The sequence below is a fragment of the Rhineura floridana genome, chromosome 11, assembly GCF_030035675.1.
Source record: "Rhineura floridana isolate rRhiFlo1 chromosome 11, rRhiFlo1.hap2, whole genome shotgun sequence".
In the NCBI taxonomy this organism is placed as follows: Eukaryota; Metazoa; Chordata; class Lepidosauria; order Squamata; family Rhineuridae; genus Rhineura; species Rhineura floridana.
The window spans coordinates 5,098,675-5,115,445 of NC_084490.1; the positions used below are offsets into that span (position 1 = coordinate 5,098,675).

A 16,771-nucleotide genomic window follows, 5' to 3' on the forward strand; every position below is an offset into this window, starting at 1 on the left:
TGCACGGAAATGGCCCCCTGGCCTGGCCTGGCCTGGTCTCCCGTTGGGTCTCTTGCTGGTGCGGGCGGCAGCCCGGAGGGCCCGTTTCGGCTCTCCAGACGAGGAAGCGCACAGCCGAGCGAGCCTTTCCTCCGAATCGAGGGAAGAGGGATCAGGGACATCCTGAACCCCACCCCACAGCAGCGGGAAGCGGGAGGAAGCGGCTGGGCTGGAGCGGGGCGGGGGAAGCAGAGAGAAAGAGATCCTGGGCCTGCCCTTGCCCTGCTATGCTAACGAAGTCCGAGTCCTTCCCCATTGGCCGGCGGCTAATATATTCCTATGAGCTCAGCCTTCCCTGGAGCTTTAAATGGGACCCCAGCGGCCGAGCTCTGGTCTCTGGGCTGGGCGACTGCCACCCTCCCCTGGTGGCGGTGCACAGGGACGCTGGCTCGGCCAGAAAGGCAACAGCTGGACTCGGGAGCTGGGAGAGAGACAGATGGATCCCCATACCAACAGGTGGGTAGAGAGAGAGCTGCGAGGTTCTGCCACAATGACGACTCTTGGGGCTTTTCCAAGGTGCCCTAAACCTCTCAGATTGAGGGTTTCCCGAGGTCCACAGCAGAGAGGCATGTGAGGGTGTGCAGGGGTGTGTGAGAGAGATTGCAAGTAACAATGTGTGAGCTTCCCTCCCCTCCACCCCCCACCTCTAAGGTCAGATCGCTTTCTGGTTCCCTCACCTGCCGTGGCCACATTAGATTGCAAGCCGGCTGCCGGCAAGGGGCTTCCAGTCTAGATCTCAGGTCTCCCCCAACCTGGTGTCCTCCAGATGTTTTGCACTACGACTCCCAGCAGAGCTGGCTGGGGCTGTGGGGTGGTGGTGTCGTGTGAAACATCTGGAGGGCTTCAGGTTGGGGGAAATCTGATCTATATCTTACTCCAGGCAGGGGGAACCTGTGGCCTCCCAGATTCCGCTGGACCACATCTCTCATCATCCCTGCCCATTGGCCATGCTGGCTGGGGATGATGGAAGATGGAAGTCCGCCAATGCGTCTGGAGGGTCACAGGGTCCCCTTCCCTGTTCTGTCTAGCTGGTCCCTTTGCGCTCAGTGGTTCTCGCTCCTTAGTGAGTGAGTGTTGGACCGCAGCCTTCATATGAGTCTTGTTTAAGGAGGAGACACAGATGGTGCGCGAGTGTGTCATCAAGCTGTCTGAAGCAAGCATGAGTGAGTGTGAATAAGAAGCCCAGTGTGCAAGCCTGTGTGCATTTAAACATGGGTGCATGATGCAAGGAACGTGAAAATGAATTCAAGGGATCCGGGAAGGACTTTTTGCTGCGAGTGAAGACAATGTGCAGACCCAATGGCTTTGAAGGCTGCATACACACCATACATTTAAAGCACATTCCCCCTCCCCAAGAACACTGGGAACTGTAGTTTACCCCTCTCAGAGCTACAGTTCCCAGCACTCTTAACAAACTACAATACCCAGGATTCTTGGGGGAAGGAGGAAGAATTGTGCTTCACATGTATGGTGTGTCTGCAGCCGTAGTCTTTTGCACACAGTAAATGCACAGTAACAAGAGCGCAGTCTTGGGCCTGCGCATAAGAGTTGGGAAGAAGACAGCCTAGCTAGGACAACGGGGGCGGGGGAGTGAGAGAATTATTGTCTCCCCCCTTATTTTATAGCTGCTAGAAACTCTGAATTGGCGAGAAGCCCTGGCACTTCTTTCTAACTTCATCCCAAATGCTACACAGCGGGGCCCTGTGATACCCCCCCTGATCCCTCTAGATAGCACAACACAAACGGGATGTTCTATCGCAGGCAGGGTTGGGCGATTAGCTCAACTGTGCATAAGGAGGGCAGCAAACAGGAAACAACTGTTTGGCCGTGGTAGTTGGTGTAGCGGTGGATGATTAATGGATGTGTGTGGAGTGCAGAGGCATGATTATTTTTGTACATGGGACCTCCGGGAAATCTTCTCACTACGTTGAAATGGGCTGTAATGGGCAATCCTTGGCTGCACAGAGTGCTCACTTGCCATATAGATCTTGGTTGTGATCTTTTAAAAACACAGTTTACAGACCGCTTGATTGTAATAAAACCTCTAAGCGGTTGACACGAAATAATAAAATTATCAGTGAAAAAGCAAGAAATTAAAAACATTGAACAGATCATTAAAATGAACAGTAGACTAAAAGGAGATTAAAACATGTCAATATCTCCATACCTGGATAGATGTGCCTAAGCAAAAATATTTTAAACAGGTGCCATAAAGAGTTCAGCGAAGGCGCCTGCCTGACGTCAATAGGGAGGGAGTGCCAAAGTGTCAGTGCTGCCTACACTTGATGGAACAGACTAGCTCATCAGGGCTAGATAACAAGATTTGCTGGTCCTAATCTGTATTTTGCTGGACCTAATCTATATCTGTGTGAGGCGGTCTAGAACCTGTTGTTCCATGTAAATGCTGCAATAACGCAGTGTGAGACCCTCCCACCCCCTCTGGCTAGCTCACGGGTGCAAACGTGTGATGTTAGTTCAAAATGTGGGGCAGGTCAGCCCACTCTAAGAGTTCCTCATATACTTCCTGGATGCAGGATTTATTGGCATCCCATGTCTCGGCTGCCAAGGCCTGCTGTGATGCTGCATGTGGGCACAGAGGCAGCGCGTGCCATGGGGGGCTGGAGCCCCAAAGATGCAGAAGTGAGGAGCTCGGTGGCCCCAGTCCCCTGCCAATTTTAGAAGAACAGGGGGCTGGGTTGTGTGTCCCAAGAGTTAATCCGTTAATCTGGTCTTCAGTCCTCCTCGTTCTGTTCTTCACCCTCAGAAGAATCTCAGCAGTGCTGAGTGTTCCTCTCTTTCTCTTCCCCCCTGCGCAGGATGAGTGCCCCGCCACCCAGCCCTCTCATTGTGGACTACCTAGACGACTTTGGCTTGCTGAAGTTTGAGATGAAGGAGGAGGCCGGCAGGTTCGGGGGCGGCTCCTCGCTGAGCTCCACACCCTGCAGCTCTGTGCCACCCTCGCCCACGTTCAACAAGGCGGGCAGCCCCGCGTCCACCCTGGAAGAGCTGTACTGGATGGCCACTCTCCACCAGACACTGGCAGCAGCAGCGGCGGGGGGCAGCCCTGAGGGCCAGTTGGCGCAAGGTCTGGATGAGGCCGTGGAGGTCCTCTTGGGGGCCCCAGTGATGGACGGGGGGCTCCGCGGCGGAGCAACCCCCCAAGTGCAGGGGCTCTTAGGAACAGCCGAGGGGCCTGGTGGAGATCAGCAACAGGTGAGAGGAAGAGGGAAGACTGGGGTGGGGAGGGACTGCAAGCGCTTGGGATGTGGGGGACAGGAAATGGATGCTGTAAAGTATGGGGAGGGGGGAAGGGGGAAGGTGGGAGGAGGGAAGGTCTTCATTTTAGACCAGAAGCTCCAGAGTACAATCGTGGAACATGCAGCTTTTAAAAAAGCCTCTGAACATGGGCAAAGTGCTGCACCAGTAAATAAACACAAGCGCCTCCCACATCTCTAGTTAAGAAGATTTTGTGATCAAATATCTGCCCGAGCTGAGGACTTACTGAGGAAAATTGGTGAATAATAAAGGTGAAAGCTCCTGAGCATGTACAGAGTGCCCTTCCCTTCACTCCACTTCTCCGGGGAACTAGGGAATATTGAGAACTGGGCTTCCAAGAAGTTGCTGAATTTAGGCCCCTCTCTTTCTTTGAATAAATCACCCACACCCACCCCTCGGGTTGTTCTCTGGCAACAAAAATGAATTTAACTTGCCAGGGTTCTTTGGAGAGTTACCAGGCCAAAGATCATAAAAACATTTTGCATATTCAAAAGGGCAACAGGCCTCCCATTGCTGCTGGCCAGGGTCTTCTCCACCAGCTTGGCTGGCTAGGACTCAGAAATCCAAAGCAATTTTCATTTCAAGAGAACGTGGGGATTGTTCCCCATGGCTCAGCTCATGGGGGCGTCTGCCGTCAGTAGGGTGCCTGCAAATCCACCACCTGTGTATGGCCTTCTCCTGGGAAGGTCACTCACCTCTGGCCAAAGGTTTCCCTGCCATGAATCCCGTAGCAGCTTGTAGCTCCACGTCAGTGGGGCCATGGAATCCACTCCAGGTTTTAGCCTGAACTTAGCTTGAACTTTCAAGGAGCTATCCAAGGTGGCTCTGTATCTTGGACAGCTCCTTGAAAGTTTGGACTAAAACCTGGAGCTTCCCCACTCACATGGAGCCACCAGCTGCCCTTGCATGAATCTGTTTTGTACAAAACAGTACAAGCAAGACTCCCGAGTGATTTTGATTTCAGAGGTGTGAGCAAAATGGCCCATGACATTCTCCACCCGATTTGCAGGCAGAGAAACCGAAGGGGGACCAATTTAGCCAAATTTGTCCATGACGAGGAGAAATTCTCCATAGTTTCTTCAGGGGTTGAGGCTGACCAGGTGCACAGCTTCTTCCTCCCCCCTCCCCCCCCCAATGTCTCCCCACTCCCTGCCACTACAAGGTCATATTCATACCATACATTATTCCACTTCAAACCGTCATGGCTTCCCCCAAAGAATCCTGGGAACTGTAGTTTGTGAAGGGTGCTGAGGGCTCTGCCTGCCACAGCTGATGGTCAGCCTGATGTTTAAAGTAGAATAATAGTGGGGTAAATGTACCGTGCGGATGTGCCCAAGAGTGTTGGCAGCCTGGCCACCATTTTGCATCTCCCACAATGCCCTGCTCCTACCATCATTCCAGGGCATTGTAAAGGGCGGAATGGCATCCACCACACGCATGCACGCACACACGGTGGGGAATATTCAGAGAAAATTCAGGGGACTGAATGAAAGAAAAAGAAAATCTCAGGAATTGTCTCAGGAAAATGTCTTCCGAAAAACTTCAGCTGAGCGCTCTTCCACTTCCCGCTCCCGCTAATCGTCCCTGTGTTTTCATTCCACCACGGACCTTCCTTTCCCCTCCCCTGCTGCAGCTGAGCACTCTTTGCGACCACTTCTCTGACGCCCAGCTGGTCTCCATGTCGGTGCGAGATCTGAATCGCCAGCTCCGCAGCTTTGGCAAGGATGAGGTGCAGCGCCTGAAGCAGAAGCGGCGCACCCTGAAGAACCGCGGGTATGCCCAGTCCTGCCGCTTTAAGCGGGTCCAGCAGCGCCACGTCCTAGAGGCCGAGAAGTCCCAGCTGGCCTGGCAGCTCAAGTCCTTGCGCACCGAGATGGCCCAAGTGGCTCACGAGAGGGACATCTACAAGGCCCGCTGTCAGAAGCTGCTGGGGGACACGGCCATCACTGCCAGCAGTGGCGGGGGGCATTGTGGGGAGGGGGCAGAGCCTCCGACACTTAAGCCTACCTCACTGGGATGTTTTTTCCTATGAGCAACCAACAGCAGTCCCTTCCTGGTGCAGCGGACTACGGGAGGTGAATAGGTGATGGACTTGGCGAGTCACTTTCCCCACCACACCACCCCCAACCTGGCCACTTGGGGGCGCTGTGGACCAAGAACTGTTCCCCCCCCCTTTCGCTCCACCAGAGGGCAATAGGAACAGAGGCTTTTTATAGGGCATTCCCCTTTTCCAACACCAGGTGGTGCAAAAGAGCGTAGGGCGTCAGGGCACGGAGGACGAGTGAATCTACCCTGTCAGCATCTCTCAGGTTTTACAACTGTCATGGCTTCCTCCCTCTCAAAGAATCCTGGGAATTGCACTTTGGTGAGGGGGCTGAGCATCCTCTTAGAAGCCCCACTAGCTCACCTCGTGGAACTACAATTCCCAAGGTTCCCAGTGACTCTTAAGCCCCATTGAGTCTGTTGTGTAACTATGCCAAAACCTCTTACTCTTCTTGGGAAGGGCCCTTTCCTTGTCGTTCTTCCATCTACCACCAGGCAAAGGACAAATAAAAGAGAGAGCGTGTGTGAGAGAGCTGATTCCAAATAGTGCTGCTTCCATTTTGTCCCCAGAGCAACAGTTCAAGGGCCAGTGATGATGTCATAGCTGGGCCTGGGGAGACGGTGGGGGCCACCAGATTGGGGTCCTTGGGGGTCCCCCACCCTTAGGGTTACATATAAATACTCAACTTTGTATAGGGAAAAGCCGTGAAACCACATGAGCACATATACCCCATGCAGATGGTTTTCTTGCACGGAAGTGGGAGCTGTGAAGAGAAATGATCTTACATTCAGGCTGCAAACACACCGTATAGTTCAAGCACATTTAAAGCACATGGCTCCCTCAAAGAATACTGGAACTGTAGTCTGCCTCTTAAAGAGCTACAATTCCCAGCACCCGGAACAAACTACAGTTCCCAGGATTCTTTGGGGGAAATAATGTATGGCGTATATGCAGCTTTAGCAGCAAGTCTTACTTTGGTGGTCACCTTGCCCTTTAGTTCCAGACCAGCAGGCCATTTTTTGTTGTGGAATGGGAAGGGAGCAGAGTGTGTGAGGGGCAGCAGGGCAGTATCCAGGGATAGAAATTTCTAGAAACGTCCAGGGGAGGGAGGAAGCATGTGCTGCAGTTGCTAAGCAACTGCCATTCCTTCCCTCCAACCAATTTCTCTGTCCTGGCAAAACAGCTTAGTGGAACTGAAGTGCAGTGCCTATGTTGTGACGGGGTGGTATTGCAGTGGGACCCTGTGGGGATTTGGCCAGTTTTGCAGGGAAATAAAAGTTGTTAGGGGAGGAAGTATCTTAACAGTGAATTGAAACGATTGGGGTTTTTTTTAATGCTCCAAAGGAAACCATAGTCTCAGGCCTTCCACTTGTCAATAAAAGTTTTTTTTTCAATTGGCCACTCCCTCTCCCCTTATGTTAACTTCTCCTGCTTCCCCTGCCACTCCAGAATCAGAGTTCCATAAAGAGGAAAAACCTGCAGCTCCAGTCTGCTCAGTCTTTCTTATTCTAAGAGTCCAAAGGGCAAGAAAAATCTGGGTGCAAGATGGAGATGGCCCCGTGGAATGGAATGGATCCAGAAGGAAATGCTGGGAAATTGAGGAAGCTCACCTTTCCTGATGCCTGCAAAGGGATAGTATTAATGATATCTTAAAAACACACATTACACTAGGCAGGTCCTATTACTATAGAAAAAGTGTGTGTGTGAGAGAGAATTTCAGTGTGATCATAAACGTGTGTTTATGGAACACTGTGTGTGTGCATATAAATATGGAAAGGAGATGTAAATTGTGGATGCAACAATATGTGTGCTTGTGTGATTGTACATTCAGTTGTACCCACGGACTTAGAACATAGGAAGCGGCCTTATATACTGGTCCATCTAGCTCAGTAGTGTCTACACTGACTGGCAGCAGCTCTCCAAGGTTTCAGGCAGGGAGTTTCCCAATCCTACCTGGAGATGCCCTTGGGGATTGAACCTGGGACCTTCTGCATGCAAGGCAGATGTTCTACCACTGAGCCATGGCCCATTCCCAATGGGTGTCACTATGTCAGCCAGAGTATATCATGCAGTTTGAAACTCAGAGAAGCTCACAAGACGGCACAGAAGCAGCTGTGTGAAATCGACTCCCGCAGCAAGAATGCAGATGCTCAGTCATTAAACATGCACAATGTGTGTATGAACCCTGCGTTTGACTTTGTCGTGCACACACTGGTGCAGGCATGACTGTGAGTGTGCACTCATGCAAGAGTGATTGTGAGTATTCCTTAATGCGCATGAGGAACTGTTGTCGGAGAGAGTGGTTTCTGGTTTGCTTGTGGACAAGGTGGTGGCCTGTGCATTTCGGGAGGGGGCAGTTCAAGGCTGTGTGTGAATGGGTGTATTTTGTGAACTGCCTTCCAGATATGTGTGGTGTACGGCACAAATCTATTGCCATACAATAGTACACACACACACACAAAACACCCCAGCAACCTCTTTCTTGTGAACTTTCTAATATTTTCTACTATTTATTTTTGAAACTTCTCCTTTCCATTCTCCCAAGTGAAACTACAGAACATTATGAGCCAGTGGGTGACTAACCACAGGGGGAAAGCTGGAAAGAGAAGATTTTCTGATATGAATGGATTTTTAAAATAATAAAAGGATCCTTTCGTAAACAAAAGGGGAAAGAGTGTGCAATTCTTTCAGTTTTGAGCAGTGAAACGGAAGGGGAGCTTTTGAAGTTGCCTCTTCATAGGCAGATAGTCCGATCGAGTGAGCACCTCGAAGGAAGAATATCCCTAATCACCCTCACCCACTCTGTACTTTACTCCCTACTGTTAAGAGAATCAGGGAAAGTCTTTTCCCCTTTGCCCTGGCAATCTGATCGGGATACAGTCCAATGGATAAAAGAACTAGATGTTAACTCCAAGAGACCTAGGCTCAAAGTCCACCTAGCCACAGACTTATCAGCTGACCCGGGGGAAGTCACTTATGCCTCAGTTTTCCCTATCTGTACAATAGGGACCCTAACAGTCTACTCTGCAGGATGTACATGAAGGGAAAGATTGCAAAACACCACCCATATAATATCCCCCCCCCCAAAGTGCTGAATCAATGGTTGTGATTGATAATATAGTCAAAGCTTTGTGGATCTTTTACCTGAAACATGCTGGGAGCGGGGAAGGGAACCACCGCCAGCCTCCTCTGTAGTGGATGCTTCAATTTTGCTGAGAGCTGTCCCTTAGGGCCTAAGAGTTGGTGAAATATAAGAGAGGGTGTTGCCAAACATGAGCACAAGGTGGCGACAGAGGACAACCAAACCAAACCTTAAACAACGAGAGTTGGAAGACTTAAGGGGTCTAAACTAAAAAATTGACAATAAAATAACATGCAGGGACCCACACTTTGGCAGAGGCAGTAAAGCCCCCACCTCCCCCTCTCCAGTCTTAGAGGTGTTTGGGCAATGGTGTACATAGAGGCATTCTGCATGTGCTCAGAGGCACTTGTTCTGAGTTCCTGTCCTCCCAAGCTGGATTCTGACTCCAATTAATCCTGGCCTTTGGTCCTCATCCAAAGGAGCTAGCCACCCTTTCTTCACACTTACCTCCAGGCTTGCCTGTTGTCAGGGGCAGTGCCTATTGTGCTTTTAACCCTCATGCAGGACACAGAAATGGAGCAGGACAAGGTTCCTTTAGGAAAATAGGAGATGCTGTCATAGGGCAAGCTTTCTCTGCTGAATTTCTGCCTGTCACTGGTTTTAAAACACTGCCTGTATTTTTGAAAGGTTAAGATTTTGTTGTTTTAATTCTCATTCAGTTTTGTTTTTGGCTTGACTTACCCTTGGCATTTTACTTTGTGAGCTGCCTTGGAGCCTTTTTTGGCCAAAAGTCAGCATAGAAATAAACCTGCCAGGGAGAAAAAGCTGGCAACTCTGCAAAGATAGGGTTGATCCGTAGGGCAACCAGAGGATCAGGCTCTTGCCCCTTGAAAATCCAACAGCCCTGCATTTTAATTTTGACACAGTCGGACCACAGTCATCCTCATCCTGACAAGAACATGAAGAGAGGCCTGCAGCTGGATCAGGCCAAAGGGGCCCATAGAGTCCAGCATCCTGTTTGCACAGTAGCCAACCAGATGCCCATGGGAAGCCTGCACGCAGGATTGGAGTCAGTGGCGGCTGGTGGCTTCACCTTGGACAGCTCTTTGGAAGTTTGGGCTAAAACTCGGAGATGGTTCAACTGCCCCACTGACATGGAGCCACCAGCCACCACTGATCTGAGCGCAATGGCACTCTCCCCATGTGCAGTTCCCAGGAACTGGTATACAGAGGCAGGCTACTACTAACAGTGGAGGTAGATCATCAGGGCTAGTAGCCACTGATGGCCTTATACTCATCATCCCCCTCCTCCCAAGAAGACGCTTGGGGACCCTCTCTTTGTTGTTGTCGTTCCTTGGAACATCTGTTTGGAGGCTGGGCTGTAGATGGGTGAAGCAGGCAGGCGTGACAGGCTGTTGCCCCCACGCAGCGCCCCCTGCTGGGTAAATGTCCCTCCTGCGATGCCAAAAAGACTGCCTCCCCTGGCTGGCTCCTGGCAGCCCTGTAATTAAATCCCAAAGCTGTGCATTTTCGATCCTGCCTGGGCTGCTCCAGAAATTGGCTGCCATCCTGAGCCCTGGCGCCTTTTGTCTCTTTGCCACTTCTGCCCCAAGCAGCTCTTAGCCTTCCCCTGACCCCCCAAAGATTGCTTTTCTGGGGGTTTGCCTGCTTGCCTCAATCCTGATTGAGCTGCAAATCCCAATATTCAGACCAGGTAACTGGGCAGAAATAAATAAATACACTCAGCCTTTTACCCAGAGCTCCACTTAAACCAGATTGGCCCTCAGCCCTCCAGAGCCCCACCCAATGGCCCTTCCTCCCCCCTCCCTCCCCAAAAAGTTAAGGTTAAAAACAAATAAATATTAGCCATTGGCAGAGGGGAAAGACATTTATGGATGATAGTACCTAAGATGTTTTTACATCGGGGAGGATATCAGTTTGGTCAGTCTTTGGCAGGCCCATTGGCTCCTGGGATATCTTGCCAAGGATGGGGGGCTGCGATCTTAACTGGCAAAGTGCCTTGCATGTTGGTACTTACGACGGCACCATCAGGATCACTAAACGTAGATGTGCTCTGCCTTAAATGTAATGGGATCCTGGAGACGCCATACACAATCGAAAACTCCACAGCAAGGATTCCAAGCGGAGCATGTGGGTGACGGGCTGCAATTGTTTGGTGGTGGTGAGGGGGAAAGGCACATGCCCAGAGGCATTTCATTATTGCTTTGCATAAGCACATCTGAAGAGCCCTGCAGCCCATCTAGTCCAGCATCCTGTTCTCCTGTGGCAAGCGATAGGCCTCTGGGAAGCCCAAAAGCAGGACCTGAGTGCAACAACCCTTTCACATATCCAGGCCTAGGTACAGATTTGTTTAAAAATCTGGTTCTTCAGGGCCACTGAATCCCTCTCACGTTGTCTCATTCATCTCCTCAAATATGCAAACACCCTTTAGTCCCATGATCTCTGCCCCATATTCCGTGCTCAGCCCATCATCCCAATTTGGCCCACGATGCATGGCTCTCTGCTGCCCTGCTCAATTCCCAGATGCCTGTTTTTTTTAATTGAAAAAGATCATCAAGGAGGTCAATCAACACCTTTTACACATGATTGCTAAATGGATTCTCCATGTTCAAAGGCAGTTTACCTCTGATTACCAGTTGCTGGGGGGTGGGGTGGGGCAAAGAGAATAATGGAGGTATATTATGATTACCTCTGAGCCCTGCCTGTGGGCTTTCTGAAAGCGTCTGGGATGGCCACTGATCAAGATGATTGGGCAGGGCAGGGGGGGTCTCCTTACGTTCAGATCCGTGCCCTGGGTTTGCAAGGTCCCTTGGCACCCCTCCCCCAGTACCTCAGCCCTGCTATCACATACCCTAGCAATGCACCCTGTCAACCGCGGTTGTGAAATTTGGTTTCTGCTTGCAAAGCTGGCCTGCGACCAAGGCTGGCGCCCTGCCCGGCTTTCTTTTAGGAAAGGAGAGAAGAGGGGAAAGTGCCATTCTCCATAGCCACCCTGTCGCCTATAATCCCATATTTACCCTTTCTCCCCTTAATGAATACCCCTGCAATTAATATCACGTCTCCCCCATCCAGCGCCGCCCCTGTTTTTTGTTTAGGACATGATGGCACCGGGATGTGGGGAAATTAGATGACTGCATTGCACATCACAAAGGCCTTGAAAAATGCACACTTAATTCCTCCTCCGCTACTAGTCTCTCCTTCTATTGAAAGAGAGAGACGTTTTGTTTTGCTTTTCCAAATTCTTCCTGACAGTGCCCCAAATACAGAGCTTCCCCAGCGGATGGGGGGGAGCAGGCGTGGGTGGTGTTTTTTAGTTCTGGCGCGCTGATCATTGCAGCAGAGAAGAAAAAAGGCAGGACTGGTGTTTAGGAAAGAGAGGGGGGGATAAAGGAGACAGGAGGACAGCAAAAGCAGCATCCTCTTGCTGCAGAACACACTTTAAATTTGTTCTGAAATGGGTTAAGTCAGGGACTATTGTATCTATCTAGGTCGGATATCAGCTCTGAAAAGGAGGACTATTCCTTTATCCCTAAGGATGATGTCACGGAGAACAGAATATGGCCCATGGAATATATCATTTTGGGCAGGAACGGGGAAATTGCACATTTGTTTTGTTATAAATGCGTCTAGTCCTCATGGATGTCAGTGTGATACATTTGGACAAAAAGATGTCTCAGGCTCAAGCTAGCCAGGCTGCCACATCCCCCTGCTTGAACATAAGACTGGGGTTACTCAGTAGTGAGGGAATTGCATTCTGCACGTGGACAGGAGCCCTCACTGCTTCCAGTGTCTTGCAGCTGACTGAGTACTGACATTCAAAAGAGGCTGTCAGGCTAAGCCCTGTAGAAACAAAAGGAAAGCAGGTGATTACAAAGTCCCCAGCAGGATGGTGTGGACTTCAGGTCCTTTGAATGCTTAAGTTTAACACCTGCCCTGGTGATCAGAGTTTAGAATGCAAACACCTGGGAAACTGTGCCTCGGAGCCGAAGCAAAATGTATTTTCCTTTCTTGTACACTTGGTTGCTTGATTTGTTGTTGTTGTTACTGCTGCTGCTTGATTTATGGCTGTGACATTCCGATGGACTCATTCATGTCCCTGATTTGTATCCTATCCTTCCTCCAAGGAAGGAGAGGATAGCCTAGTAGTGGCAATTGCTTCATATCTCACGACAGCCCTGCAAAGTGGGTTAGGTAGAAAGAATTTGACTGGCCCGAGACAACCCAGTGAGCCTCATATCTAATGAAAGCTGACTCGAGTGCAAGTCTGCCTTGGCTTCCCCCATTCCTCGCTGCAATGCGGCATCCACCGGGCAGTGACACCAAGCATCTTGCCACGACGCCACTTTCTACTTTCTCCTCAATTATTTTTTTTCCTTCCGGACGCTTCTCTATAGAGTACCCTGGCCATCTGAGCTCCCTCCAAGTCTCACTTCATCCAGCTATACTGTTCCCGTTGTGTTAGTCCAAAACAACCATTGTGCCAGGCTAGCAAGGAGGGAAGCACACTCATCGGTTGCCAGGCGTCACTCCCTAGCCATCTCTGGGCCCAAGGTGGGTCAGAGGACTAGCAACTGTGGGACTCACTCCCATCCTCTTCTCATGGCCCAGCAGTGGAGAGAAGTTGGAGAGAGGCAGAGGCTCACAATCACCAACTAGGCCCAAGTGGTTGCCCAGCAACCAGACCCAGCAACTTCTCCCTTTCTCCCAGCTTCACAGCACGCTGCTTCTGCAGGAGATTCAAACCCACCTCTCCCTCAAAGTTCAACATCCCACCTGCTCTGTTAAACACCACCACACTCTGGCTCTGCTCAGCAACTAATACTGCCACAGAGGATGACCTTGAGGAGGCAGTGCAGAACCCGATGCACCCCCCATCCCCAAAATGGGGCCTATGGCTCCCTCAGATATCCTGGGGCACAGTGGACCTGAGGCAATTGTTGAGACACAAGCTTATTTTGGCCATTCCCTGTCTGCAGGTGGGGTCACTTGGGTTCATAGAATAATAGAATGGTAGAGTTGGATGGGGCCTATAAGGCCATCAAGTCCAATCCCCTGCTCAATGCAGGAATCCAAATCAAAGCATTCCTGACAGATGGCTGTCCAGCTGCCTCTTGGAGGCCTCCAGTGTTGGAGAGCCCACTACCTCTCTAGGTCATTGGCTCCATTGTCATATGGCTCTAACAGTTAGGAAGTTTTTCCTGCTGTCCAGTCGAAATCTGGCTTCCTGCAACTGGAGCCCATTATTCCGTGTCCTGCACTCTGGGATGATTGAGAAGTTGGCTCCTGAACTAGGGTTACCAGGTCAGAAGCAAACCAAACCCTGAGATTTCAGGGATGGGCCCTAGTGATGTCACAGGACGGGCCCTCAGAGTGGGTTGCATCCCATGGGGGGGCGAGAAGGAACTTCTTCCTCCTTGTCCCCACATCGAATGCAGCCAGCTCCAAAGCTGGGGAGTGTGTCAATGAGCCTACCTTTTATTTATTTTATGATTATTATTTGATTTATATCCCGCTCTTCCTCCCAGCAGGAGCCAAGGGCGGCAAACAGAAACGCTAAAAACACATTAAAACATCATAAAAACAGACCTTAAAATACATTAAAACAAAACGTTAAAAACCCTCCCCGTGAATATTAGGCAGGCGCCATCTCTGCTATCTTTTCGGCGCCTTTTGAAGACTTTCCTCTTTCAACAAGCCTTTTAAGTTGAGACCTATCCCAGTCTGCATCTGTGTCAGAATTGTTTAATAATGTTTTTAACCCTTTTAAAAGTTTTTTTAATGTTTTTAATGCTGTTTTGTTTTAATGTATTTTAAGATCTGTTTTTATGATGTTTTAAAGTGTTTTAGTGCTTTGTTTGCTTTAAAAACATCTTTTTAAAAAGGGTTAAAAACATATTATTTTTAAAAAATGCATATTAACAAGCAATTCTAACAGACGCAGACTGGGAGGACCCCCGAAAACTGGAGTCTCTGGGTGAAATCTGGAGATTTGGCAACACTAGGTGAGACATACACTCTTCCTGGCCCAGAATTGACCCAGGAGTTGCTGGTAGCTGGCCCCTTAATTTGTCTCCAGGCTCAGCCCAGGAATCCATTGTCAGCACCGAGGCTAGTCCATATGAAAGTGATAACACGATTGCTAAACATGCACAGGGTGTTCCCCTCCCACACTCCCTTGAGCAACTGTCCTTCAAGAACAGGACTTTAGGACTGGCGTTATAACTTACTAGCTTGAACCAACTGACACTTCACCAAAAACTAAAGTGACACTGGAGGACGTACGTGTAGGGATTCTGATGAAATATCATCTGTGATCCTCAACCTCCTTCTGATCTTCACTTCCTCAGACTTTGAAGTACCAAGTAGCAGACTGGGTAATGAACAGCACTGGAGCATAATTAAGAATTCTACGGTTGCAAGAATTCATAATGCCATCTGGGAGATGCAGATGCAAGCAATATATGTGATGATACCAAAAAAGAAAAAGAAAAAAGATATACTACCTTTGCATTGCGGATCCGGGGCTGACACAGCAATAACCCCCCTCCCCATATGCAAATAATATGGCATCCACAACAGTGTAATTTAACAATCTCTCTCTCTCTCTCTCTCTCTCTCTCGCTCTCTCTCTCACACACACACACACACACACACACACACACACACACACACACACACACACAGAGGCTCTTAATCCAAAATGGAAACATTAGGGAGAAAAATCAATATTATTTATGAATCACTGAGAGCAAAATGGGAATAGTTGAATGTGCTATGGATGAAGAAAACCATCAATGATAAATATCTTAACAAAGTATGCTGGGGGGGGGAATGAAAATGGACAGCCATCAAGGCAAAATGAGAGAGCTTCAGAAATTGAATTTCCTGTAAGCACAAGAGCTGACCTTCAATGAACGGAGTCCGTGAGCGCAAGTGGGATATTCTCTATGCTCTTGTTGTATTTATTCTCTCCAGAGAAAACTGACCCTAGAAAGGTTCCTGCCATTTAGGGATCAGGAAGAGGACCAGAAGTCATCCTTCGTTCTTCCCCCATAATCCAGGTCCCCTGTCGCCAAACTTCCTATCTTTGGAGAACTCTTTCCCCATTCATTTCTCTGCTGAGTGATGACAAACTCCTGTATACTGCAGAGGATTCTGGGAAGCATAGTAGGGCACCCTCTTTGACCTGCCATCCAAACATATGTCAGATTTATACCAGTTTAACTTTCAAGGCTGTCCCCAAGTATAGTGGTCAGAATCCATAGATGTAGACATTTACACTGGGCAGGTTGGGTCATCTTTGTCCCGAGCAGAGGTGTCATTGTCCAGGGTCTTGGGGGGTCTTAGACCCCTTCCTTTTTTGGGAACAGGGTTCCAACAGGGACTCTATGTCTCCAGCATCCTACAATCCAATCAGGTTGAAAGGGGAGTGCATTAGCCACCAAGAAGAGTCTTTTAACATGCTTCCTTATTCTTTCCTGCTGATTGGAGCCAATCAGAGTGAAAGGGGATGCGTGAGTCACTGAGCAGACTCTTCTCAGTAGGTAACACTCTCCCCTTTCATGCTCATTGGCTCCTAGGGACTTCTGTTGTTATAGGGGAAGCATTAACAAAGATCTCATTCTCAACCCAGCAGCAAAAATGGAGGGAGGGGGCACAGCTGTGACAGTCAGGAGGGGACCTTCACTTCTGAATTTGCCACTACACTACTGGTTCTGAGAGAGAAGACTGTGTGCACTCCACAGTGGCGCCTATGTGCCCCTGTGTTGCTGCACATCACAGGAGGGAAATGGTTGTAGTAGTACATAGCTGTAGCCATTAACCCTGGGCCTGCTGGGTTATCTTTGTCCTACGAGAACAGAAGGTTGACATCCATCCGTGGTGCCTGAGGAAAAATAGGCAAACTGTCTTGGCACGGGATGGGGTTGTCTGCCATCATAGATCTCACTAAATAAGGAAGCATGGTAAGCTCCGGAGCCACTCCAAGGATCCGGAGAACACACTTTAAAAACCACTAATAAAAAAAAATACAATCTTTTGCTGTACTTTGCAAGGCATCCGTTTAATAAAACACCCTCTTCCAAACTACAGAGAATTTTTTAAAAGGGATTCATGCAGACAGCAGAACCGGGATGGAAAGTTTCCATGGAATCATCATATAGCCTGGGGACTCTGATTTAGCTGAGGCTGCCAGTTCTGCGGCCTGCTCAGCACAACCCGGCGAATCCAATCTGGTGCGTGTCCCACTTTGCCTGTCACTCATTGTGTTATCCACATCACAAAAAAGTGTCTTCAGAGCAAATTGCACC

The 16,771-nt window shown here is 49.5% G+C and overlaps 1 protein-coding gene across 1 annotated transcript; it reads left to right on the top strand.

Annotated features, from left to right (window-relative positions):
* Window positions 1-326: 326 nt before the first annotated feature.
* On the top strand, window positions 327-5,895 carry NRL (neural retina leucine zipper). Its single transcript, XM_061590106.1, has 3 exons — window positions 327-495; window positions 2,856-3,252; window positions 4,949-5,895. Exons 1-3 carry the CDS (start codon window positions 347-349, stop codon window positions 5,345-5,347), a joined length of 945 nt encoding a protein of 314 aa, XP_061446090.1. The 5' UTR covers window positions 327-346; the 3' UTR covers window positions 5,348-5,895.
* Window positions 5,896-16,771: the final 10,876 nt, after the last annotated feature.

Bases quoted from the DNA above. Each gene is read 5' to 3' on its own strand.
- NRL (XM_061590106.1), top strand. From the start codon at position 347: ATGGGACCCCAGCGGCCGAGCTCTGGTCTCTGGGCTGGGCGACTGCCA. The intron at 496-2,855 runs GTGGGTAGAGAG...CCCCCTGCGCAG, and splicing joins ATGGATCCCCATACCAACAG to GATGAGTGCCCCGCCACCCA. The intron at 3,253-4,948 runs GTGAGAGGAAGA...CCCCTGCTGCAG, and splicing joins CTGGTGGAGATCAGCAACAG to CTGAGCACTCTTTGCGACCA.